This window comes from Eleutherodactylus coqui, chromosome 11 (genome assembly GCF_035609145.1).
Source record: "Eleutherodactylus coqui strain aEleCoq1 chromosome 11, aEleCoq1.hap1, whole genome shotgun sequence".
Classification (NCBI taxonomy): Eukaryota; Metazoa; Chordata; class Amphibia; order Anura; family Eleutherodactylidae; genus Eleutherodactylus; species Eleutherodactylus coqui.
The window spans coordinates 54,135,368-54,159,499 of NC_089847.1; the positions used below are offsets into that span (position 1 = coordinate 54,135,368).

Consider the following 24,132-nt stretch of genomic DNA (forward strand, 5'->3'; position numbering starts at 1 on the left):
TGCTGTGGATCTGCATGAAAAACTGTGTAAAAATCTGCACCAAATGGTGTGGATTTTGATGTGGTTGTTGGTGTGGATTAGCACCAATATCCGCAGCACAAAGTAAATTGTCAGCCTCAAGGCGCTTTCACACAGGCACTGCGATTTCTGGCCGGCCATGTCACGGTCACAGCGCAACCGAAAATTGCATGAACGAGAGGCAGCCGTGACCAATTCATGGCTGCATCACTCATTTATGCACTCATTCAGACGGCCGAGTGTGGCAGGTGTACGCCACACCCGGAAGACTCCCTTGCTGACTGTCGGCATTGGGAGGGGGCGGGACAGAGAGGGAGCTAGTGTGCCAACCCCCCCCCCCCCCTTTTGCCAACAGCCGGCGAGGGGACGGAGAGGGGGAGAGAAGGGGAGGTAATTCAGCAGAGAGACTGCTAAATTCCCTTTACCTCCCTTTTTTGGCAGTTCCCATAGGTGTCTATCGGACCGGCGGCCGTATTCCAACTGGAAAATAGTTCCAGAACTATCTTTTCTGTCCGGCGTAAAAACATCCGACCAGAATGTGCACTGTATGCGCTATCTTTGCCAAACGGCTATGTTTACACACCGCAAAAATGGCCATCTGAAGTGGGGCATTGGAAACCAATGCATCAGATGGGTCGTGTATATCGTCCGGCAGTGAAAAAGGGGCCTATATATGCTCATGTGAATGAAGCATTACCAAAGTTCGCAGCATGTAAATGAACCGTTTGATTATAGTCACATGGCAGAATCGTTGCAGAATTTTCCACTCTGAAAACTGCTTCATAGTCTGCAGGTTTTTATCACGTTTTTTTGTCGTGGATCTGCATGCAAAACGTGTCCTGTCAACGGGCGAAATCCGTGTGCGGAATTCTGATACATAAAAAAAATTGAATTTAAGGGGGGGGGCGTGGCCTGAATGAACCGATGGCAGTCGTCTTTTGAGTAGCTCCGTGCTCTAGCCTGATAAAAAAGCAACTGAAAGCTTGCTGAGGACAATTAAACAGCAGGAGAGAAGAGGAAAACCTGCCTGATACTAATGGCAACCCGGAGGAGAACAGGGAAAACAGGTCCGAAGCACCTCACTGACTTCTACCCGACGCGTGGTGCAGAGGGAGAGAATGCAGCAGAGCCGACTTCCAGCAGCGCTGAGGGAGACGGAGAGACACTGTCAGCAGGATGGCCGGACCAAACAGTGAGCGGGAGCGGTAAGCAAACCTCACAACTCACAACACAGCTCCCAGCACGATCAAACAGCCCTTCACACTGCAGCTCCATCCCTGCAAACACAAACAGTGAGAGGAGAGAAGTGTCGGCACCCCATGGAGAGGAGGGGGGGGGAATGAAGCAGGAGAACAGACACCATCTTCCCCCTACTCATCAGCACAGTGTCCAACAACAACACAGTGTGCAGAAAAAAGAGGCTTCAGTTCCCCTAGTATAAGCCCGGAAAAGAGGCGCCCTAGAAGGGACTCATCCCACCCAAATCCAAACAGCTCTATACAGAACTGGAACGAAAACCCTGAAGATACAGACCCTTTACTTAATATAGTTTGCTCAGACCAAACGGCCTCAGAATATTTAATCAGAGACATGGTCTTAGCTCTGAAAGGCTCTATCAAAAGAGACTTTACAGAAATAAACGCTAAAATTTTCTCCTCTCTAAACGAACTAGAAGGAAGGGTCGATCACCTAGAAATCAATACCGGAGAGATCACTAGTTCGCATAACGACTTAATTGACGCTCACTATAAACTTGAGGAAGAGGTCGAGTTCCTAAAGAATAAAATGGCAGACATTGAAGATCGGAACCGACGCAATAACATTAAGTTTAGAGGAATTCCCGAGTCCGTTAAACCAGAGGATTTAAACAATTTCGTGCAAGATCTTATAAAAATCCTCCTTCCCACCTCTAAGAAAGAGGACTGCATACTAGACAGGATCCACAGGCTCCCCAAGCCCAAAAATATCCCCGACAACGTACCAAGAGACGTGATAGCAAGGGTGCACTTCTTTCACACAAAAGACAGCATGATGAAAGAAGCAAGAAATATGAAAGACCTCCCACCTCCATACAACAACATCAAACTATTCACAGACTTCTCCCAAACCACGATGTTAGCACGTAAAAAATTCCTTGTGATAACAAAAGTGCTAAGAGAAAACAATCTCTCCTATAGATGGGGCTTTCCTACCAAGCTCTACATTAACAAAGACGGGATAACAACGACGGTCCTAACACAAGAGGAGGGTTTGCTCCTTTTAAAGAAATGGAACCTCCCAGTCCCTCAAGAACACAACCCATCGCGTGTTAACAAAGACTGGACCCGCAAAAATCCAAACAGACCAAACAGAAATAAAGCTCCACCTCATTGAATCTTCCTCACAAGATTAAAAGTATGCTCGATCAATGCCCTCGAGCGTAAATTCCAAAATCTAGCTCAGAGCACAGGCTGATCCCTGCACCCCAACCAAGACCTTCCCAGGGACTGAGAACCTGAATTTGGAAAGGTCCGTTTCTATTTTTCTTCACTCACAGTTGCTGGTTGCAACGCAAGTTATGACTCAACGCAAACATGAAGAAACCTTATCCCTTCGTTTATCACCCCAGTCTTATCCCTCAACCATCCCACCGAAAAGGAATATGAAGATTCGTCACAATAAACCCTCTCGTATACTCTTCAGACCGTGCAGAATAATCTGGTTCACACCCGAAGTTCATCAGCACCACCCATGCCAAGCAAAAGGAACCCCAACTTTAAGATGGAACTGAAACTAATTTCCCTGAATGTAAAGGGTTTGAATTCCCCATATAAAAGATCCGCCCTCTGGAGAGAGGCCATCTCGTCTAAAGCGGACATTTTCTGCGCACAGGAGACACACCTGAACAAACACAACCCTCCGAAAATATCTCACCCCAAATTTACCAGATGTTTTCTAGCAAACACAACTAAGAAAAAAGCAGGGGTACTAATAGCAGTGAAGGACTCGGTGGACTTTCATCTGATTGAAGAAATCCGGGACGCCGAGGATAGATATCTGATGCTAATATGTAAGGTTGATGGCTTCCTTGTCACCCTGGTCAATGTCTATGTTCCCAACTCCAGACAAATCAGATTTTTGAACAGAGTGACAAGGAAAATTAAGAAGGTCCAACAGGGCTCGTTAATTATTTGTGGAGATTTTAATGCAATATCAGATAACTCCCTGGATTTTAGCCACACAAGGAAAAATAGAGGTTTGAGCCTAGCATCTTGGATCCACAACAACGATATGTATGATTTATTTAGAGCCTTGAATGCTAGCTCCAGGGAGTACACCTTTTACTCATTTAGACACGCAACTTCATCAAGAATAGATATGTTCTTAGGGGACTTCCAGATCTTAAACAAAACCCAAGAAGCCACAATAGGGGTGACAACGTGGTCGGACCACGCCCCGATTTCATTGAAGATAAAATTAGGCCCACGTATACACTCCCCTAACTCCTGGAGAAATAATACCTTCCTGTTAAAGATTCCAAAATTTCAAAACAAGATAAGAGATGCGATAGTGGAGTATTTCCACTATAATGACACCCCAGATATGTGCCATTTCACACTCTGGAACGCGCATAAATCCGTCATTAGAGGCACAATGATACAACAAGGGGCCATATATAAAAAGGAAAAAAATAACCTTTTAAGAACTGCTACGGAAACCCTAAAAAATTTGGAAAAATCTACCCACTCCAACCCTTCACCTTCTATAAGCAAAGAAATTAGAGAGGCTAGACTGAAAGTCAGAAACATACTAATAGATGAGCATGAAAAAAACATAAAATTTATCAAAACTACCTACTATACAGACGCCAACAAAAACACCAAATGGATGGCTAACAAGGTCAAACAAAAAAGAACCAAAACAAAAATACCCTTTGTGTATGACCCCAACTCAAAAAATAAAATATCCAACCCCATAGCCATAGCTGAGGAGTTCCGAAGGTTCTATGAGGAACTTTATAACCTCAATAAAGGATAGTCTGAATACTCACCTTCGGAAACAACCATCAAATCCTTTCTCTCATCACTACAGTTACCTAAGCTATCAGACATGCAACTAAAAAAACTAAACTCACCCATCACCCATCAGGAGATCCTACAGGTCATAAATAGAGCCAAACAAGACAAAGCTCCGGGACCCGACGGCTTTTCGAATGAATATTTCAAACTCTACCAAAAACAACTCATCCCCCATATGGAAAACACCTACAACAAAGCCATGCTGATGGGCTCTCTACCGCCTGAAATGCTCCAGGCTACCATAGTGACCAGGTAAAGAGCCATCAAAACCCACCAACTTGGGGGGCATGGCCTGGATGGAGAGCTGGCTGGTCGCACCCTAACTTAGCTCCCGTCCAAACCTGTCTAGCGACTGCAAACCCGGACACTTCTTCAGCCCAAAACTTTCAAAATCTCTCCTGAGGACGTCGGGCATCGGAAAACATGCCGAAGAGATCAAAAAAGCTGTCACCAAAGAAGCTGACAGACTTCTACGCCACGAGAGGCCGGGAAGAAGACCCCCAAGATGGCGTCGTCAGACTCCCGCGCTCGGCAACACACAAGAACTGCTCTTCCCCCAGGCCGGCGCTGCTAGAGGAGAACAGCGGAGGTGAAATCTCGCCCGCTATCCCAGCTGACAGAAGGAAGCCTTCCGCTGCTGTGCCAAACACAGTCCCTCCGGGATCTAACAAAGAAGGGTCCCCGCCGGACCGCTCAACCAGCGAACCGCGGCACCTGCTTCCCGGCGTGTCCCATCGCTTGCCGGAGGATCCCCCTGCCGCTGACGGTGCGATCCGCCTGGGAGTGCGACCCGGAGCGCCTGCCGCTGCTTCAAAGGTGGCCGCGGAGACGCTGAAGGCTCGTCGGGACGGAGCCCGGGCTGTGAGTGACAGCGGCACTCGCTGCGCTTCTCCCTACCTGTCAGAGGCGCCGACACGCTCATCTCCTACACGGCTTCCCGGTCCTGCCGGTGACAATCAGGACCGCTTCCAAGGCATGCAGGTGGGTGACTGGGGTCCCCCGGGGCTAGCTCCTGATGAGAGCAGTCTTCATAGAGCGGCAGCAGCCACAATCTTAAAGGGACAGGCCCCCTCGCCCCACACAGCCCACTCTCCCAACGGAGCTTCAAGCTGCAGGTTACTGCGGACTGCTCTCCTGGGAGACCTCCAGGATTCCTCACCAACCAACCCAAATAGAGGGGAGGAGGGGCCCCTACACAGTACAAACACTGTCCCTCACCACAATGCTGGGAATGCCACCAACCTGCAGTCACTCCAGGGGAGCTGTGGAGATGGGACAGCTAGCCCCCCCGGATACAAGCTCTTACCCCCCCCCCTCCCCCCCTACTACACAAAGCTCTACGCTATGTAACACCAATGAGGCGGTCCTGGGCCTCCCGAGCTGGTCCCATACAGACTCCCCTGACCCCTCCCTGGCGGCCGCGGGGCCTATAAACAACAAAAGAGCTCTACAAAAGCTCTCACCAATTGCAGAAGTGTTACATAACAATAAATCAAACGACGCCAGTCCGCAAAAGCAACGCTTACGCTACTCTAACGATTCAGAGCCTGTCTCTGTGGTGTCACTAGAAGACATTCCGGCTCACAACTATGCAGCTTCAGAAAGATTCATGAAAGAAGCAATGCTAGCTCTGCAGCCCTCTATGAAAAGAGACATTGCTATAAGCCTTGCAGGCATAAATGCGTCAGTTGAGGAGCTGGGATCTCGTGTGGATCATACAGAGCGTAAAATGGGTGACTTCACCTCGGCCCATAACACTCTGGTGGACTCACATAACACTCTGGAGGAAGAGGTGGAATCCTTACGCAACAAACTAGCAGATATTGAAGATAGAAATCGCCGGAATAATATCAAATTCAGAGGTATTCCAGAATCGACTCCCCCCTCCGAGCTCATTTCCTTTCTTCAAAGCTTAATCCGAGCGGTCATCCCACAGTGCTCCCCAGTTGACCTCACTATAGACTTCCTAGAGCCCAATCTATCCCGTCCTCTCTTCCCCGAGACACGATTGCTCGGATACACTTTTTTCATATTAAAGAACAACTCATGAAAGCTTCAAGACAACTAACCAAGCTTCCAGCTCCTTTCCAGGACATTTCACTGTATGCAGATCTCTCCCAAATTACACTATTAGCAAGGAAGAAACTTAACCCCATAACCTCAGCCTTAAGAAATCACAATATAAGATATAAATGGGGCTTTCCAACCAAGATCATTATTGTAAAAAATGGGAAAACCCATGTTATTTCTACCCTGGATAAAGGCTTGGATCTTCTGAAAGAGTGGAATATTCCTTGCTCACCACGGCCGAACCAAGGCCACTCCAAGAACAACAACTGCTCTCCCAAGATTGTGCAGGAGTGGAGAGATGCAACCTAGAAGCCTCAACCTGCTGAATACTAGACCCCGAGTACAGGTTTTGCCACATTTACTGCAGATATTCCCCGAGTCTGCGCAGTTTCAACCTACTGCACGTTTATGCTTTTGTTTTTCTTTACAAATGTTTTAATGTTTCTTACTCCCTATAAGGTACTTAAATTTTACTGTCTTGTGAATTGTAGTCCACTGACAAAAATGAATACATCCCGCTGTTCTCGAGGTACGCGGTGCTGGGTTGTGGCTCCCTCGATGCAGACCCCTGATAATTTAAATGGCGTTAAAAATTTTGTCTCTTAACGCAAGGGGTTTGAACAGCCCCTTCAAAAGATCCCTCTTGTGGAAGGAAATTAAAAAATCAAAAGCAGAGGTGGTCTGCATCCAGGAAACCCATTTTCAAAAATCTGACCCCAATAGATTAAACAACAGGGAATTTCCCCACATTTTCTATGCAAACGGACCCAAAAAAAAGCAGGAGTCCCCGTGGCAATTAAAAAAACCGTTGCATTTCAGCTTGTCCAGGAGATTCTAGACGAGAGAGATAGATTTGTCGCCTTGGTGTGCAAGATTAACAACGCGACATTTACTATAGTGAGCGTGTACGCGCCCAACACCGCACAGGTGGCTTTCTTGAATTCTGTCCTTAAGCGGATCTCTCGAATAGTGAAAGGCAAACTTGTGTTGTGCGGTGATTTCAACATCATCCATACCCCAGACTTAGATTCCACGTCAAAAAGCGACAGGTCTCCCGCTTATCTCTCACAGTGGCTCCGCAAGGAGGACCTGTATGATGTATGGCGATGTAAACATGCGTCTGAGAAGGACTTCACGTTCTTCTCTCACAGACATAACACCTACTCCCGCATCGACATGTTTTTAACAACCAAATGGCTTTTGCCTTTGGTTGAAAGGTGCGAGATAGGAGTTATTTCCTGGTCTGACCATGCCCCAATTACCATGACTCTTCGTTTGTCCCCCCCAACCAAAAATACTTTCATTTGGAGAAATAACATTCACGTAATGTCTCTAAAAGACAACATCTCAACAACTGAAAAAATGCTTTCTGAATTTTTTGCCTTAAACGCTCAGCCAGACACCAACCCAGCCACTCTATGGAATACACAAGGCATATATAAGAGGCCTTCTCATTCAGCAAACGGCCCATTATAATAAACAGCGTAACGCTACGACAAATGACCTACTAGCTAAGGTATCGAGCCTAGCCGAAATCCACAAATCGGACCCTTCCTTAACAAATTTACTCTCACTAAAAAAAACAAGAACAGAATTACAAGCCCATCTTGCAATAAACTACGAGAAGCACATAAAGAGACTCAAAATGCAACATTACTACATGCACAACAAGGCAAGCAAATTAATGGCCAATAAGGTCAAAGCAATGAATGCAAACGCAAGAATCCCCTTCCTAATTTCCCAGACAACTAAAAGCAAAGTCTATAGCCCACAGGAAATTGCCGACGAGTTTAGCAACTATTACAAAACGCTATACAACCTAAACAAAGACAACGACGTCCCCCAGCCCAATGAGGAGACAATCAACTCATTTCTTTCTACACTCTCTCTTCCATCCCTCTCACAAAACCAAACTCAACAACTAAATCTCCCTATTACAACACAGGAAATTGACCAAACTATTTGCTCCCTTAAAAAGGGCAAATCTCCAGGGCCGGATGGCTATTCCAATGAATATCTTAAAATATTTAAACCGACCCTACTCCCATATTTACGCAATTTCTTTAACAACATAATGATATCAGGTTCAATCCCCCCAGAGAATTTAAGGGCAACAATAGTTACTATTCCCAAGGAAGGGAAACCCCCTGAGACCCCAAGCAACTTCCACCCCATCTCTCTCCTCAACACAGATATTAAACTATATGCAAAAATTCTCGCTAATAGGCTTCTTCCCATTCTACCCCAACTTATCAAAAACGACCAAGTAGGATTTACGAGGGGACGCCAGGCCCCAGATGGAACAAGACGACTGATTGACCTGATCGCCAGAATTGGCCAGACGCGAATGCCTTCTCTGCTCCTTGCTCTGGATGCGGAGAAGGCATTCGACAGGGTGCACTGGGGATTTATGCGCCGCACGCTAGAGAAATTTGGCCTCTCAGGGCCGATTTTGTCGGCCGTGTTGGCTCTCTATTCCGCTCCCTCAGCCTCCGTGCTATCGAATGGGGTCCTATCTGAGCCATTTCAGATAACAAATGGCACACGTCAAGGGTGCCCTCTTTCCCCCCTGGTTTTCTCAATGCTGATGGAACCTTTGGCGGAGGCAATTCGGATAAACCCACAAATAGAAGGCATCCCCATAGGAACAAGTTCTCATAAAATTAACCTTTTTGCCGACGATGTGATCCTAACCGTGACAAACCCAAAAACCTCACTCCCCCGGGTCATGTCCACCCTGCAATTATTTGGCTCTGTTTCCCTCTACAAGGTGAACCCCACCAAATCACAGATGATGGGCATCAACCTAACCAAGCGAGAAGAAAACTTCCTAAAATCTTCTTTCCCATTTCAGTGGTGCCCTAACTCTCTCCCCTACTTGGGAATTGCCCTAACCCCCTTAACTGACGACCTACCAACAGCAAACTTCCCTTCTTTGAAGACCTCAATCCAAAAAGAATTAGATCGCCTTTCCGCATTTGAGCCTAGCTGGATGGGCAGAGTGATTCTGTATAAAATGATAATACTTCCTCGAATTCTATACTACTTTAGGACTATTGTGGTGCCCATCCCGGACTCCATACTCGCCCTATTTCACCAGCAAATGTGCAAATTCATATGGAGGGGGGCAAGACCCAGAGTGGCATTCTCTATCCTAAACAGGCCTCTGAAATTCGGAGGACTGGGTATTCCCAACCTCCGTGATTACCATAAAACCTTTTTGATTGACCAGACCAGACAATCAAATGGTTGATTGAATCAACCACAACAGGAGCTCCCAACTGGAAGGCCTTTCTCCTGGCCAACTCAATACAACCACAAAGCGACCCTCAGCTCCTGCCACCAGTGAAGGCCTCCTTACACGCATGGCATTCAATAAGCGATGTTAGAAACTCAGAACTAGGCTCAACAAAAATTTCTCTCCCACTTTGCACTCTACGCCACTTGGTCCCTGATCTCTCCTTGCACAACTGGCCACATAGAGCTTCCATGACTATTTCAGACCTCTTCCAGGGTAATAACTTACTTGACTTTCGACAGATACAGGAAAAATTTGCAGTTCCTCCCTCAGAACGGTACACATACCTCCGTATCTGCAATTATTTAAAAGCTCATAAAATTACCTCCATAACCCTCCCAGACCCTCTCAACGGCCTGCTCAACGCTAAAATACCAACACATAAAAAACTAACCAAAACTATCTACACTTGTCTCTTAGGCACCCAATTTTTTAAGAAAACAGTTAATTTCCTCAACTGGGAAAAAGATTTAAACAAGAAATTCTCTCAAAATGAGTGGTGCGACGCCCTCAAATGGGCCCACAAATCTTCCGCTTGTGCCTCTCACTGGGAACAATACCAAAAGCTTATAACCAGATGGTACTGCACTCCACTAAGATTGGCACAGATGAGAAAGGACATATCACCTCTTTGCTGGAGAGGATGTGGAGGAAACGGGTCACTACTCCACATATTCTGGTCCTGCCCCCGTATACGCCAATACTGGGTTGGAGTATCTCAATTCATCTCCAACCTCCTACACATTCCAAACAAACTAGAACCTGAACTTGCCTTGCTTCTAGTAGGCATGGGTAACATGCATAGAAACCACAGAGTAATAATTTCTCACATACTACATTCATCGCGGGGTCTTATAGCGAGAAACTGGAGATCCAAACATATCCCATCTATCGAAGAAATGCAAGAAACGGTGTCACTAAACTGTGTAAATGAGAGAATGATAGCCTATCAGAGAGATACTCTACCCCAGTTTCGCAAAAATTGGTTTCTATGGACGCAAACAATCAAAATGCCTGTGGGTTATGATTAGTCCGTTACCCTCCCTACCCCCCCCTCCCCCCCACCAAAGACACTCTACATAGCAAACACACCAAAGGGTTGGGGGTGTTGGGAACCATCTCATCCCCTCCGATAAATCCTATATTTCCGCTGAGTCGGCGAGAACAGGGATTTCACAAGAACAGCAAGTATACTCACAGTGCTGAAGATGTAAAGTACCTTAAAGTTAAGATTAAGTTTACTCCCTATTTTCCCCTCCTCCTCCCCTGCTGTTTCCCCGCAACTCTCCCTCTTCCCCCCCTCAGGAATAAAGCTGTATTATCCTACATTGTAAAATGTTGATGGTGAATTTAACACTTAATTCTTGTTTTGCTGTATGAATCAAATGCCAATAAAAATTCCTTGATTTAAAAAAACAACCCACCAACTTTAGACCCATATCTCTCCTAAACAACGACGCTAAAATATATGCAAAAATCCTATCCCTAAGATTGCTGGAGGTCACCCCGGACCTCATTCACAGCGACCAGGTGGGGTTAGTTAAAGGCAGGCGTCGGATGCCACCCGCCGACTGCTGGATGTCGTGTGGGAAGTCGAGAACTCTCGAATGCCTTGTCTGCTCCTCACCCTGGATGCAGAGAAGGCATTCGACAGAATACACTGGGGGTATGCCTTCTCGGCTCTAGAGAGTTTCAGCTTTGGGGGAAATATACTGTCAGCCATACAGGCCCTCTATAGCTCCCCATCAGCCCAGGTTCTTACCAATGGAGTCATGTCGGATCCATTTACCATTTCCAATGGAACCAGACAAGGATGTCCCCTATCGCCTACACTATTTATCCTTATTATAGAACCGCTAGCAGAAGCTATACGCATGTGCGGCGAAGTAAGAGGAGTCCCCCTGGCAGGAAGAGAACAAAAAATAGGACTATTCGCTGATGACATAGTGTTAATGCTCACGTCCCCCCTAGGCTCCCTCAGAAAGGCCTCTCAACTTCTGGAATTCTTTGGGACAATATCCTATTACAAAATAAACCCAACAAAATCAAAAATCCTCCCCATCAATATACATCACAAACTACAAAAACTAATAAAAGAAGAATTCCCATTCGAATGGGACCCACAGGGCATACAGTACTTAGGCACGACAATTAACCTACCCATAAGCAAAGTATTGGACTACAACTTAACACAATTAAAGGAAAACATCCAACAAGACTTGTCCAACTTCAACAAGACAGAATTGTCGTGGATGGGTAGGATCGTGATTTACAAAATGATGATTCTACCCAAGCTATTATATATATTTAGAACAATTCCCCTAAAATGTAACTCTAGGCTCCTGAAAGAACTACAAAAACAATTAATGTCCTTTATTTGGAACAATAGAAAACCAAGGGTGGCTGCATCCATATTATATTGCTCCAGGGGGAATGGTGGTCTGGGGGTCCCCAATATTGTTGCTTACTACAGAGCAAACATAATTTCACAGATGAGACCTTGGGGTACCTCTCAGTCAGGAATCAGCTGGCCATCCATTGAGCAAAGCTCCATAGGGAACAAAAAACTAAAAAAATTTACTCTTGGCCACAAGCCTAAAAATGAAAATACTCCCGATCAAAAACCCAATAATATTAAACACCGTCGAGATCTGGAAGCAGTTACTTCATACCTTAGAGGGTCAACCACCTAGAGTGGATGTCCCCCTCCCTCTTGAAATCGTTGACTTTAGCCCAGATACCCATAACACAAAAGGTTGGAGAGCAAGAGGTATCAAAGAGATCTCGGACTTAGCCGAGGGAAGCGACATGAAATCTTTCAAGAGTCTCCAAAAGGAGTTTGGGCTACAGGGTGGGGATTTCCTTTTGTTTTCCCAACTGAAAAGCAGATGGTCAACTATGGCCTCTGGATCCACATCCTTACCTATATATATACACAATCTCCTCTTTAACCCCTCCCCCCAGAAAATCCCCTTGAGGGAGATCTACGACATCTTCTGCCAGGGAAAAAATACTGGGCCAAACCTAAAAAAGAAAGCCCATATTCTTAATTGGGAAAGGGAGACAGGGACAACCTTCACAATACAGCAATGGTCTCAAGCCCACAGCTGGGCGAATAGGGCCTCTATGTGTGCATCCCTGCTAGAGGTGCATTATAAATTAATTACACGCTGGTACAGATCCCCAGTGAGACTGGCGGACTTTTTTCCAGAAACCTCGGATAGATGCTGGAGAGAGAGAGGCACACTACTCCATATTTTTTGGAGCTGCCCAAAAATCAAAACAGTCTGGAGGGAATTCCTGGATCTTATGAAAAAGATTACAGGAATTAGAGTTCCCCCGAAACCAGAAAATACAATCTTACTGCTGGGTTTGGGAAAGATACCTCAGGGACTAAGAAAACTCATAATCCACGGTCTCCTAGTAACTAAACTTATGATAGCAAGGAATTGGAGATCCCAAACAACCCCGACTATCTCAACCATAACCCATCTGATGTCCGATCACATGACTATGGAGAAAATCTACGCTCTTAGACAAAATAGATTACCTAGCTTTGTAGAGACATGGGACCCCTGGATAACGTACTTCCACCCAGACCAGATAATGATCAACCTGAAATCATAAGTACAGTGGGACCGGACCTAGGCACGATCTGAAGGAATTTATAATTCAATGTATGCAGAGATAGAAGAAACCATATTGATGATAGAATAAATAAGCAACCTTACTCCTCCCTCCCTAACCCCTCTCCCTCCATCCCTCCACCCTCCCCTTCCCTCCCTTACTTTCCCCCACCTACCTCACCTGACCCAACGCCCCCCCCCCCCCCCCCCGCCATTAATACCAAACAGTTAAAATGTTGGAAGTCAATTATAGATAGTCAAATAGATTTCATGTATGTTATACTAAGTTAGATAATCATTATCCTTCTTATACGATGTCTAAATTTACAATATAAGATGCTTCAAATGTTACATATGTATTGAAACTGTATCGCTTATATCCAATAAAAACTCATTCAACAATAAAAAATTGAATTTAAGTGAGTTTCCATGTCCAGAAGTGACGCAGAATTGCTCAGAATTCCACATACGGATCTGCGACAAAAAACACAGCAGAAAGCTGTGTTTTTGATGCATTTCCTAGAGGCAGAAGTTGCCACAGAAAATTCCACGGGGATTCCACCGTGTGAACAAACCCCTGGGGTACTTTCACACATAGAATATTTTGGTGCTGCTCCGCTCCAAAATCTTCTCAATTGAGGTGTGAAGTTTGCTGCGGATCCACATCAAAATCCTCTCCAATGGTGCAGATTTTAAGCAGTTTTTGCAAAGATATTGACACTGTTTTTGATGCAGATTTTCCACTGTGGAAAAACCATTGCCAAACCTGCAACGTGTGAACATATTCCCAATATTAGGGATCTCTAATTGATTAGCAGGGGTCTCAATACTGGGAGCTGCATGGATCGCCAGAATAGATGTCCCAAAGCACTGGGCAATCTCCTGCACTTTCATTGAAATGAATGAGAACACCAGCGATTGCCCAGCACTTGAACTCAGCTATTTGCAACACTGCCCTAGAAACGAATGCAACAATGGCCAAGTATACGTGCTGCCACTCCATTAATTTGGCCAGTCTCTCAAGGGGACAGAACCCCACCCGTTCAGACAACTAAAGGGCGTCTTAACAATCAGACCCGCCGAGTGAGCTAGTTATCCTCTATTCTGTGGATAGCGGATAACATAATGTTACTGGAATACTCCTTTAAATGATCAAAAAGTCATAATGAGTACCCATATAACTACAACTTGCCCCACAAAAAGCAATCCCTTAAACAACCTCATTGATGGAAAAATAAGAAAAAAAGTATGAGTTTCAAAATATAGCAACAGAAAGCAATTAAAATGATTTTTACTCTTAAGTGATAAAACGTTAAAAATATATAACTTCTTTATTGCCACCAGCCGAATAAACTGCACATTATTTTTACTGCCAGCACTATGAATGCCATAAAAACAAACCCCAAGATAACAATGGCACAATTGTATTTTTTTTTTGTTTCATTCCACTTAAAATTTTGTAAAATAATTCTAGAGCATCTGCTCTGTATTGTGTCTTTCCTCTGTTATTCCTAATGGAAATATATGAATAAGGCCTGGCCTATTTGGGTACCATTTCTTATGCAATAAGCTGATTTTATCTATATAACTACAATACAACACTGTGCATTGATCAGCTGTCGTCCAATAGCTAAAATCAATCAGTAGTGCTACAAAAAGTCTTTGTGCAGTCCAGGCCTAATTGACAACTGGGTGTTACCATTCATCATCTCAACAGGCATTTCGCAAGTTATTAATACATTTTCTGGAGCATTAACAGGGGAATGAACAATGCAATGTTCTAAGAAAAGATAGTCCAGAATTGTTGTACCATGGGTAATACAAGAGTTGAGACTAAATAAAGCAATATTCACTGTGGTGTGCTGCTATTTTACCAACATATAGGGGGTATTAGTGTATCTTGACGCCACCAGCAGTGTGGGTGGTGACAAGATACAGTCTTGTTGACACCGTGGCCACTCCCCCCTGTCAGGTCCTGCCGCTCACTAACAGCGCCTTAGCTGACGTTGGAGTGTGCTGCGTACCCGGACAGTGAGGGAGCAGTGGCACAGTGGCTCTGCAGCTTTCCCAGCCACCTGCCAGCATTATGCAGCGTTGAGGGACAGAAAGTGAGTGGCGGTGGTGGCAGAGCCGATTCTCCGTCGGGAGCCCTGCACTCAGCAGCGATTGTGCCGGATTTTGTTGGAGTAGCGGCGGCATCAGCAGCAGGACAGCGATAGCTGACTGTGAGTAACAGAGGGAGGGGACATGGAGCGTGGAGGCCAGCGCCGGAAACTGTGGCAGAGCCGCTTCCCCTTCGGTCACCCTTCACACAGCAGCGTGCGACGACACAGAGGGAGTGTAGGGACCTGCGGGCCTGATTGTCACTAAGGGAGGGAGGCTGGAGGGCAGCGACGGACAATGAAGGAGCGGCGGGGTCTGGACACACAGGGAGTGGGAGTGCTACGGGGCTGACAGGAGGCTGGAGGCGACCGGTAAAAAAAAAAAAGAAAGAACCTTACAGCCTTGAGCCAATCGGGAGCTGGGGGTGTGACAGGGGCTTTCCTCCTGTCAAACCCCTAGCTTCCGGTGGTGTCAAGAAACACTAATACCTATATAGGGGAGGGGGGAAGCAATATTTTTTGTGGGCTGGTGGGTTTTGTGTTGCAGGGCTCCTTTTTGATCGCAGAGAATCCTTGGGTGATCTATGGAAGACGCTTTGTAAGGCTTTATTAACACTGATGTTTTTTCGCAGCAATGTAGCCACCTTTTTTATGCCTGTCCGAATATTGCAACCATCTGAGGTATTGCATTCCAATGCATTCGTTCACATGGGCGATTTTGCGCCGCGAACAATTGCCCAGCGTGGAAAAATAGCACATATACTGCCGGCCCCGGCGAGCACTTTTACGTACGGCTGGGAAAGATAGTTCTGGTTCTATCTTGCAGCTGGAATACACCAAAAGCGCTGAAGAATAAGTTGTCGCTATACAAATAATAACTCCCTTCCCTCCTTCACACAGAGCAATTATCCCACACTGTTAAGCACAGTTATAAATAATGATAAAGTGTTTCATACCTTACCTATCGTAATCATCACAATGCTTATACCAGAAAACAGCAGCAAAACAAACATCTGAACTCCTTAAAAGAAAAAAATAATGTGACTTTCTTCATAAGCAAACAGTGCATATTTCAGTAGATATACGCATTACTAGAGATCTCTAAAGTCTTGTCTGATGCTCATTTTGCTTTGTCTCTAAAGAGTAATACAACAGGAGAAATATGGACATCGAACCATTTGAAAATTGGCCTCACATAAATTGGGTGACAAATTGACTCAGCTCTACACATAAGACCGGTTGCACATCTGCGTTGAAACCTCTGGAGGTTGAAGCTTCCACCGCACATCTGGCTCAAAATACCGGAAGTAAAAGCACTGCATGCAGCGCTTTTTCTTTTGGGTAAAGGCCGGGCAGCTGAGCGGAAATTAAATGGGCTCCATTATAGTCAGTGGGGTCCGTTTGGTGCTGTACAGTTCCGTCCTGAGAAGGAGCCATTCGGTCATGGGGATTCTCCTTTCCTGCTCGCTGAATGGTGCAGGAAAGTGAAACCCCAGATGCAGGTGTGAAACGCCCTTAACTGACATAAGGTGTCCTGTAAAGCAATCATCAATGCATAGAGCCTTGTCTTGGATTGTCCTCATTCATCGGCTTTATTCACATGAGCTATGTTTCTGCGTTTTCACGCCCGGACGAAAAACACGACCATCTGAGACATTGGATTCCAATGCATTCATTCAAATGGGCGATTTTGCGCCGAAAACAATCGCCCAGAGTGGAAAAATAGAACATACATGGCCGGAAAAGATAGTTTTGGTTCTATCTTTCGACTGGTATATGCTAGCAGCTCCCATAGACTCCTATGGGAGCTGGAAAAATAGGGAGTGGGAGGTAGTTTAGCAGTGTCCGACGCAGGGAAAAGGTAAGAAGTGCCTCTATTTAGGCATTTGAAGTCATTCTGAGGATTAATGCAGAGCGAAGGATTTCCGGGCTGCGGCATATTATTTCGCTAATATGTCGCACCCGGCAGTATGAATGGACTCGGGACTTGATCGCTGCATTCACACGATTTTATGGCACGTGTGGGTGGCAGTAAAAATCCATACGCTCATGTGAAGAAGCCTATAAATTAATATTATATTTAACATTACTTTATTTTATTCTACTGCTTTTAGAAGAAGCTAAATAAGTAACTCAACATGAAAGTACTGTCAACTTGGCAAGTAAGTTAAACATGTCATACCGAATAGATAAGTTATGATCTACACAGTTGCAAATGCAACAACAAAGAGTTATGAGGAGTATTCAATATTATACAAGCAGTTTAGACCAAATATATAATCAGGGGCGTAACTATTGGGGATGCGGTTGCACCTGGGCCCCGAAGCCTTAAGGGGCCTATAAGGCCTCTCTACTCCATATAGTAAGCTTAGTAGAATGAATAAAGCATAATAAATGGGGGCCCTGTTACAGGTTTTGCATTGGGGCCCGGGAGCTTCAAGTTACGCCTCTGAATCATACATAACATTGTCAAGATATCATTGCATCATAGAATTCCGGAAATCCTTATAACACCAATTTCAAAACAAATTATACGCTGGTTATTAAATTCTCACATATAAATTACTACCTGCTCATAAAGTGCATGTGCCAACCAGCCCTACATAGTTATATGACACAATATAGTATATAGACGAAATACTTCTTCATGTTTCACAGGACAAAACAGTCCTTGCTGCTTGAATTCCAGGCATGAGTTTCACGTATCTACTTCCTCAGGTGCGCCCCCTGAAGAAGTGGACATGGGAAATGTGCATTGGGGATTCAAGCGGAAAGGACTGAGATACTTGAACAAGAAGTATTTCCTCTATATACTATATTGTGTCATATAACTCCCTGCAGGACTGGTTGGCACAGGCACTTTATGAGCAGGTATTCATTTTCGTTATATAACCAGTATACTTAGAAATTAGAATTGTAAGGATTCCCAGGATAGCATCTTAAAAATATAATGTGTAATTATTACATATTTGATTTCAGCTGCTTGAATAATATTGAATATTGTTGAAATGAATACCTGTTTTTTAGTCTTTTTAAATGATGTATTACTAAATTATATATTTTTTTACTTTTGTGGTATCTTTTTTTTGCAGGAAGTCTTTAAAGGAAGTTTGTAATTTACATTATCTAAAACTCGAATATAAAATTAAGAAGAAGCTGGGAAGCTGAAAACAAGCAGAGGTATCTGCAGGTTATTGTTAGGGGGCTTAACAAACTTGAATATGTAAAGTTGGAAGCAAGTGACAAAGTAATGTCCCTTTTACTAAGGTCGTCAGCGCTCGTGCAGAGCATTTAGACTGGCAGAGAACACCGCTGGATCGTGGGCTTCTTGTTCAGCGCTTCACCTTCTATTTGATGGTTTTCATGTTAAATGAAAGTCAGCGATAACAAACAGTAAGCAATGTTTTTACATTTACACTGGACGATTATCGCTCAATTTAGTCTGTTCAAGTGATAACTGTCCCATGTAAATGGTAAATGAGTGAGCCATTTAAAGATACCTAGATTTTTGTACTGCTCTAGGGCTTATTTACACGAGCTATTGACTGGATTGGATTCCAATTCATCAGATCACACAGGCATATTCCCGCGATGTAGCGCCAGGCACCAGGCACTTTTATGCTGGGCAGGAAAGATAGTCCTGGAACTATCTTTCTGCCCAGAATACGTCAGCGGCTGCATAGACTCCTATGGGAGCCAATGACAGGTCACAGAGAAGGGAGGTAGGAGGGAGTTTAGCAGGATTACTGCTAAACTCCCTCCTCCTTCTCTCCTCCCATTTGGCTGTATGCAATGGGAGGGGACAGGGGCAGAGCTAAGCTCCACCCTGTTCCACCCCCTCCCATTGCTGGCTGCGGACAAGGGGTGAAAAATGGTGGGAGCTTAACTCCGCCCCTGTCTTGGCCCCTCCCGTTGCAAACAGCCGAAGGGGAGGAGGTGAGCCGGCATTGCGGCCTTAGTGTTTATGAGCTGGACACGGGCAGCCTAAATGGGTGCACAAACGTTAGATTTGTGCGCCCGTTTCCTCATTTTTATGGTGCCGGAGGGTGCAAGTAAAAATGCCTACGGCCATGTGCAAGAGGCCCTAATAACATGTGGTCTAGTTGTTATCTGAGTAACAATTATAGATAAACATTTATTCCGTTTTTTGAGCACATTGAGTAAATGTCCACAGTGCTGGAACAACATGTAAGTTATACTCGGTGTTAATGATTTTTCCAAAAGCGAATTGGCAAAAGGTGTTTCAATTACGACTCGAGGACGCACATCAACACAGCTGTCGGAGAACTTGTTTTTTGTGGGACGAGTTATATTTTTCAATGGTAGTATTTAATATACCATATAATGAACCAAAAAAGATTCTAAGTGAAATGGAATAAAAATCATATTCTGAGGGTCTTATTTTTATGGCGTATACACTGCAGCAAAAATAACATGATCACTATAGTCTGTGGGTACAATTACTACAATACCAAATGTATATCTTATTTTTTTTTTTGCTGTACTACTTTTAAAAAACAAAAAAACTTTGACAGCCATAACTTTTTTAATTTTTCTGTAACATAGTCATGCGAGGGCTCATTTTTTGTGAGACTTCCTGTAGTTTCTATTGGAACCAATTTTGACATGTGTGACAGCTGCGGTAGAGAATTGAAGAATTCCTCTGCTAAATCTGCCACAGATGTGGCAGATGTAGCAGCAGGAAATTCTTTTAACTAGTAGGGATGAAGGAAACCCGCAGGGGTCACAGCAGCGGCGAAGAGGTAATTTTTTTTTTGGTTTGTTTTTTTTTTGCACTAAAATGTTTCTTTTTCAGGGAAGGGCTTATATGTAAAGCTCTACCCTGAAAAAACAATTCAGGTGTGCCAGCAGACCGTTGTTTTCAATGGAGCCGCCGGCAGCAGCAGCGGCTCCATTGAAGAGAATGCCTGCATTTATTTTTAACACTAAAATTTTTCTTTTTTAGGGAAGAGCTTATATTTAAAGCCCTTCCCTGAAAAAGAATGCAGGGGGGTGGCAGACCATTGTTTTCAATGGAGCCGCCAGCAGCAGCCATGGCTCCATTGAAAACAATGCGTGTATTCCCTATGGTGCACGCATGTCCTATCTTGCACCTGCAAAGTACGGACATGTGCACACACCATAGGGAGTGCATTGTTGCAAATGCACACACAAAAACACACTCGTGTGAACGCACCCTGAGCGTTGACAATTTGTGTTTCAGGACTACTTCTTAGCCCCAGTCTAATCAAGGCGGAGGCCACCGATCATTGGTCCATTTTGTCCTTCGTCATTCCGCCTTGGATGTCCGTGTGGATAACAGTTTGCAAAAATGATCTGTCCCCAGACAGGAAGACATGGAGCAAATTTATGAATACCGGCCCTCATTTATCAAAGCTGTGTAACAGTAAATCAACAAACAGTAAAACGCAGTTTTTGGTGCTTATAGCAACCAATCACAGAACAGCTTTCATTTTACCTCAGCGCTAAGAGGATTAAATACTGTTGCCCATAGCAACCAATCACAGAGCAGCTTTCGTTTTACCTCAGCACTAAGAGGATTAAATATTGTTAACCATAGCAACCAATCACAAAGCAGCTTTCATTGTATCTCACCACTGAGGATTGAAAACTGTTGATCATAGCACCCAATCACAACGCAGCTTTTGTTTTACCTCAGCAGTATAATATATAGCAACCAATGACTGCGCAGCTTTCATTTTACCTCAGCAGAATAACAAATAAAAAGTGAGCTATGATTGGTTGCTATTGACAACAAAAATGCCAAATTTTACTCAAATCAGACCAGAACTGGGGATTTGTATACGACAGAAACGGGTTTTGTGTTTTAGATATCAGATGCCAAGCCAGCGAAGGACCTGCTTGGACAGAAGGACAACAGCCGCACATAAAATAGCGGCCGCTTGGGTAGTTGCAGCAACAGAGCAAACTAATGCCTGACTCGAGAATCAATGCAAGGATCATTGAATTTGTCTATTTTAACTTAATACATTAACATAGCAATAATCAGCATCGGTGTCCTTTGACATATTTATGTGTACATTCTAAAATAATCTTTTCTTACTTAAAATGTCAAGTTTTGTATTGCACATGTTCTGTATCCGGTACCCAGGCTAATAATTTATAAAGCCTTTTAAAAGATTTTTACATTGTTGTTTAGTCCCCACAGGGGGCATGAACTTGCGGTGGTTTGATCGCTTCTGCAGTATAAGGTAATACCATAGCAATGCATCATACCATGATCTGACAGGCAATCTATCCAGCCATGCCACAGACGTGGCTTAATAGGCACTCTGCCATGGACTTTCATGGATGTCATTGCAGGGGGGGGGGGGGGGGGGGTCGTTCAGGACCCCTGAACATCGATTGGGGCATTTAAAGAGTTAACAGCTCCAATCACTGATGAGGTGTGCTTAACGCAAAAACTAAAACAGACTCCATTTGAAAATCGCAATGCTGGAAAGCCCCGCGATTAAATGGTTGTCTGCTGGGCTCTATTGAAAACAGCGGGAGTGTTATACCGCGGTTAGCGCAGCGCTTAGAGAGCCACGCTAATCGCGGTAAAAAGTGCCTGTGTGAGGAAGGGAGCTGTTACACTAGTGTGAACGGCACTTATCTAATAGCAACCTAAGGCTGCTTCAACATGGCCAAAAAAATCACTCAAGATTTGTGCTTTCTGAGACACACAAATCTTGTACAAATATGAACCAAATTCTTTGGAATGGAGTCATATGTATGGCATGTTCTAACTTTTCATGTTCCTCCAAACAGAACAGTGCTGGGGTATTGCAACTTTACCTGATGGGAGATGTTTTTAAAGAAAAGCACCTTGCATTCGCTGGTAAATCATATATTAGCGAGCGCGATATTGGGCCGAGTTTCATGGCACGATATCGTGTTCGCCCCTGTGTGGGAAGTTTTAGGGGAGCTAAACTGGCTCAAGTATACTGTATTGATTGACCATTGAGCTGAAAAATGCTTTAGTAGCAAATCAACTTTTTCTCCTCCCCTTCATTGTATTGACCAGTATTTTAGAATGATGCACATTTCAAGATGAATTGAAATAACTAAATTAAAAAAAAAACTGTAATGAATTAAATTATACAATGTATGGTCCTTACCTCTAATAAATGTCAGTCCCATGATTATGGAATCCCCTGAAAGACAAAAAATGTATTACAAATAGAGATGAGCAAGCACCAAAATGCTCGGGTACTCGGACGAAATTTTCGCGATGCTCGAGGGTTCGTTTCGAGTAACGAACCCCATTGAAGTCAATGGGCGACCCGAGCATTTTTCTATATCGCCGATGCTCGCTAAGGTTTCCATTTGTGAAAATCTGGGCAATTCAAGAAAGTGATGGGAACGACACAGCAACAGATAGGGCAGGCGAGGGGCTACATGTTGGGCTGCATCTCAAGTTCCCAGGTCCCACTATTAAGCCACAATAGCGGCAAGAGTGCCCCCACCCCCCCCTCCCAACAATTTTTACTTCTGAAAAGCCCTCATTAGCAATGCATACCTTAGATAAGCACCACACTACCTCCATCAAAGCACAATCACTGCCTGCATGACACTCCGCTGCCACTTCTCCTGGGTTACATGCTGCCCAACCCCCCCCCCCCCCCCGCACGACCCAGTGTCCACAGCGCACACCAAAGTGTCCCTGCGCAGCCTTCAGCTGCACTCATGCCACACCACCCTCATGTCTATTTAGAAGTGCGTCTGCCATGAGGAGGAACCGCAGGCACACACTGCAGAGGGTTGGCACGGCTAGGCAGCGACCCTCTTTAAAAGGGGCGGGGCGATAGCCCACAATGCTGTACAGAAGCAATGAGAAATATAATCCTGTGCCACCGTCATCAGGAGCTGCACACGTGGGCATAGCAATGGGGAACCTATGTGCCACACACTATTCATTCTGTCAAGGTGTCTGCATGCCCCAGTCAGACCGCGTTTTTTTATAAATAGTCACAGGCAGGTACAACTCCGCAATGGGAATTCCGTGTGCACCCACAGCATGGGTGTCTCCCTGGAACCCACCGGCTGTACATAAATGTATCCCATTGCAGTGCCCTGGACAGCAGAGCTAACGTCAGATTAAATGCAGGTGGGCTTCGGCCCACACTGCATGCCCCAACCTGACCGGGGTTTTTAATTCATAGACACAGGCAGGTACAACTCCCTATTGTGAAGTCCCTGTGGACCGACAGCATGGGAGGGTCCCAGGAAGCCACAGGCGGTACATAAATAAATCCCATTGCATTGCCCAGCACAGCTGAGGTAATGTCATATTTAATGCAGGTGGGCTTCGGCCCACACTGCATGCCCCAGTCAGACTGGGGTTCTTTAGAAGTGGACACATGCAGTTACAACTCCGTGTGGACCGACAGCATGGGTGGCTCCCTGGAACCCACCGACGGTACATAAATATATCCCATTGCAGTGCCCAGCACAGCTGATGTAACGTCAGCTTTAATGCAGGTGGGCAAAAAATTTATTGGATTACACTGTAGGCGAGGGCCCCAAAAAATTGGTGTACCAACAGTACTAATGTACGTCAGAAAAATTGCCCATGCCCAACCAAGAGGGCAGGTGAAACCCATTAATCGCTTTGGTTAATGTGGCTTAATTTGTAACTAGGCCTGGAGGCAGTCCAGTTAAAATAAAAATTGGTTCAGGTGCAAGTTTCAACGCTTTAATGAGCATTGAAACGTATAAAAATTGTTTACAAAAATTATATGACTGAGCCTTGTGGGCCTAAGAAAAATTGCCCGTTCGGCATGATTACGTCAGGTTTCAGGAGGAGGAGGATGAATATTATACACAGATTGATGAAGCTAAAACGTCCACGTTTTTGATGGTGATAGAGAACAATGTTTCCATCCGCGGGTGCAGCCTACGTATTGTTTAGGTATCGCTGCTGTCCGCTGGTGGAG

At 44.8% G+C, this 24,132-nt stretch overlaps 1 protein-coding gene across 3 annotated transcripts in view; it reads right to left on the reverse strand.

Moving 5' to 3' along the window:
- Positions 1-24,132, reverse strand: part of LOC136582855 (transmembrane protein 272-like) — a 90,758-nt gene that overhangs the window by 61,846 nt on the left and 4,780 nt on the right. For 2 of the 3 annotated variants that reach the window (XM_066584126.1, XM_066584124.1), the window contains exons 2-3: positions 22,315-22,350; positions 16,134-16,193 (exon numbers count right to left, since the gene is read on the reverse strand). In XM_066584126.1, coding sequence (XP_066440223.1) covers positions 16,134-16,193; positions 22,315-22,336 — 82 coding nt within the window. In that variant the 5' untranslated portion in view covers positions 22,337-22,350. Of the gene's footprint in view, positions 1-16,133; positions 16,194-22,314; positions 22,351-24,132 lie in introns of those variants that run through there. The other variant, XM_066584125.1, reaches the window with a different exon arrangement.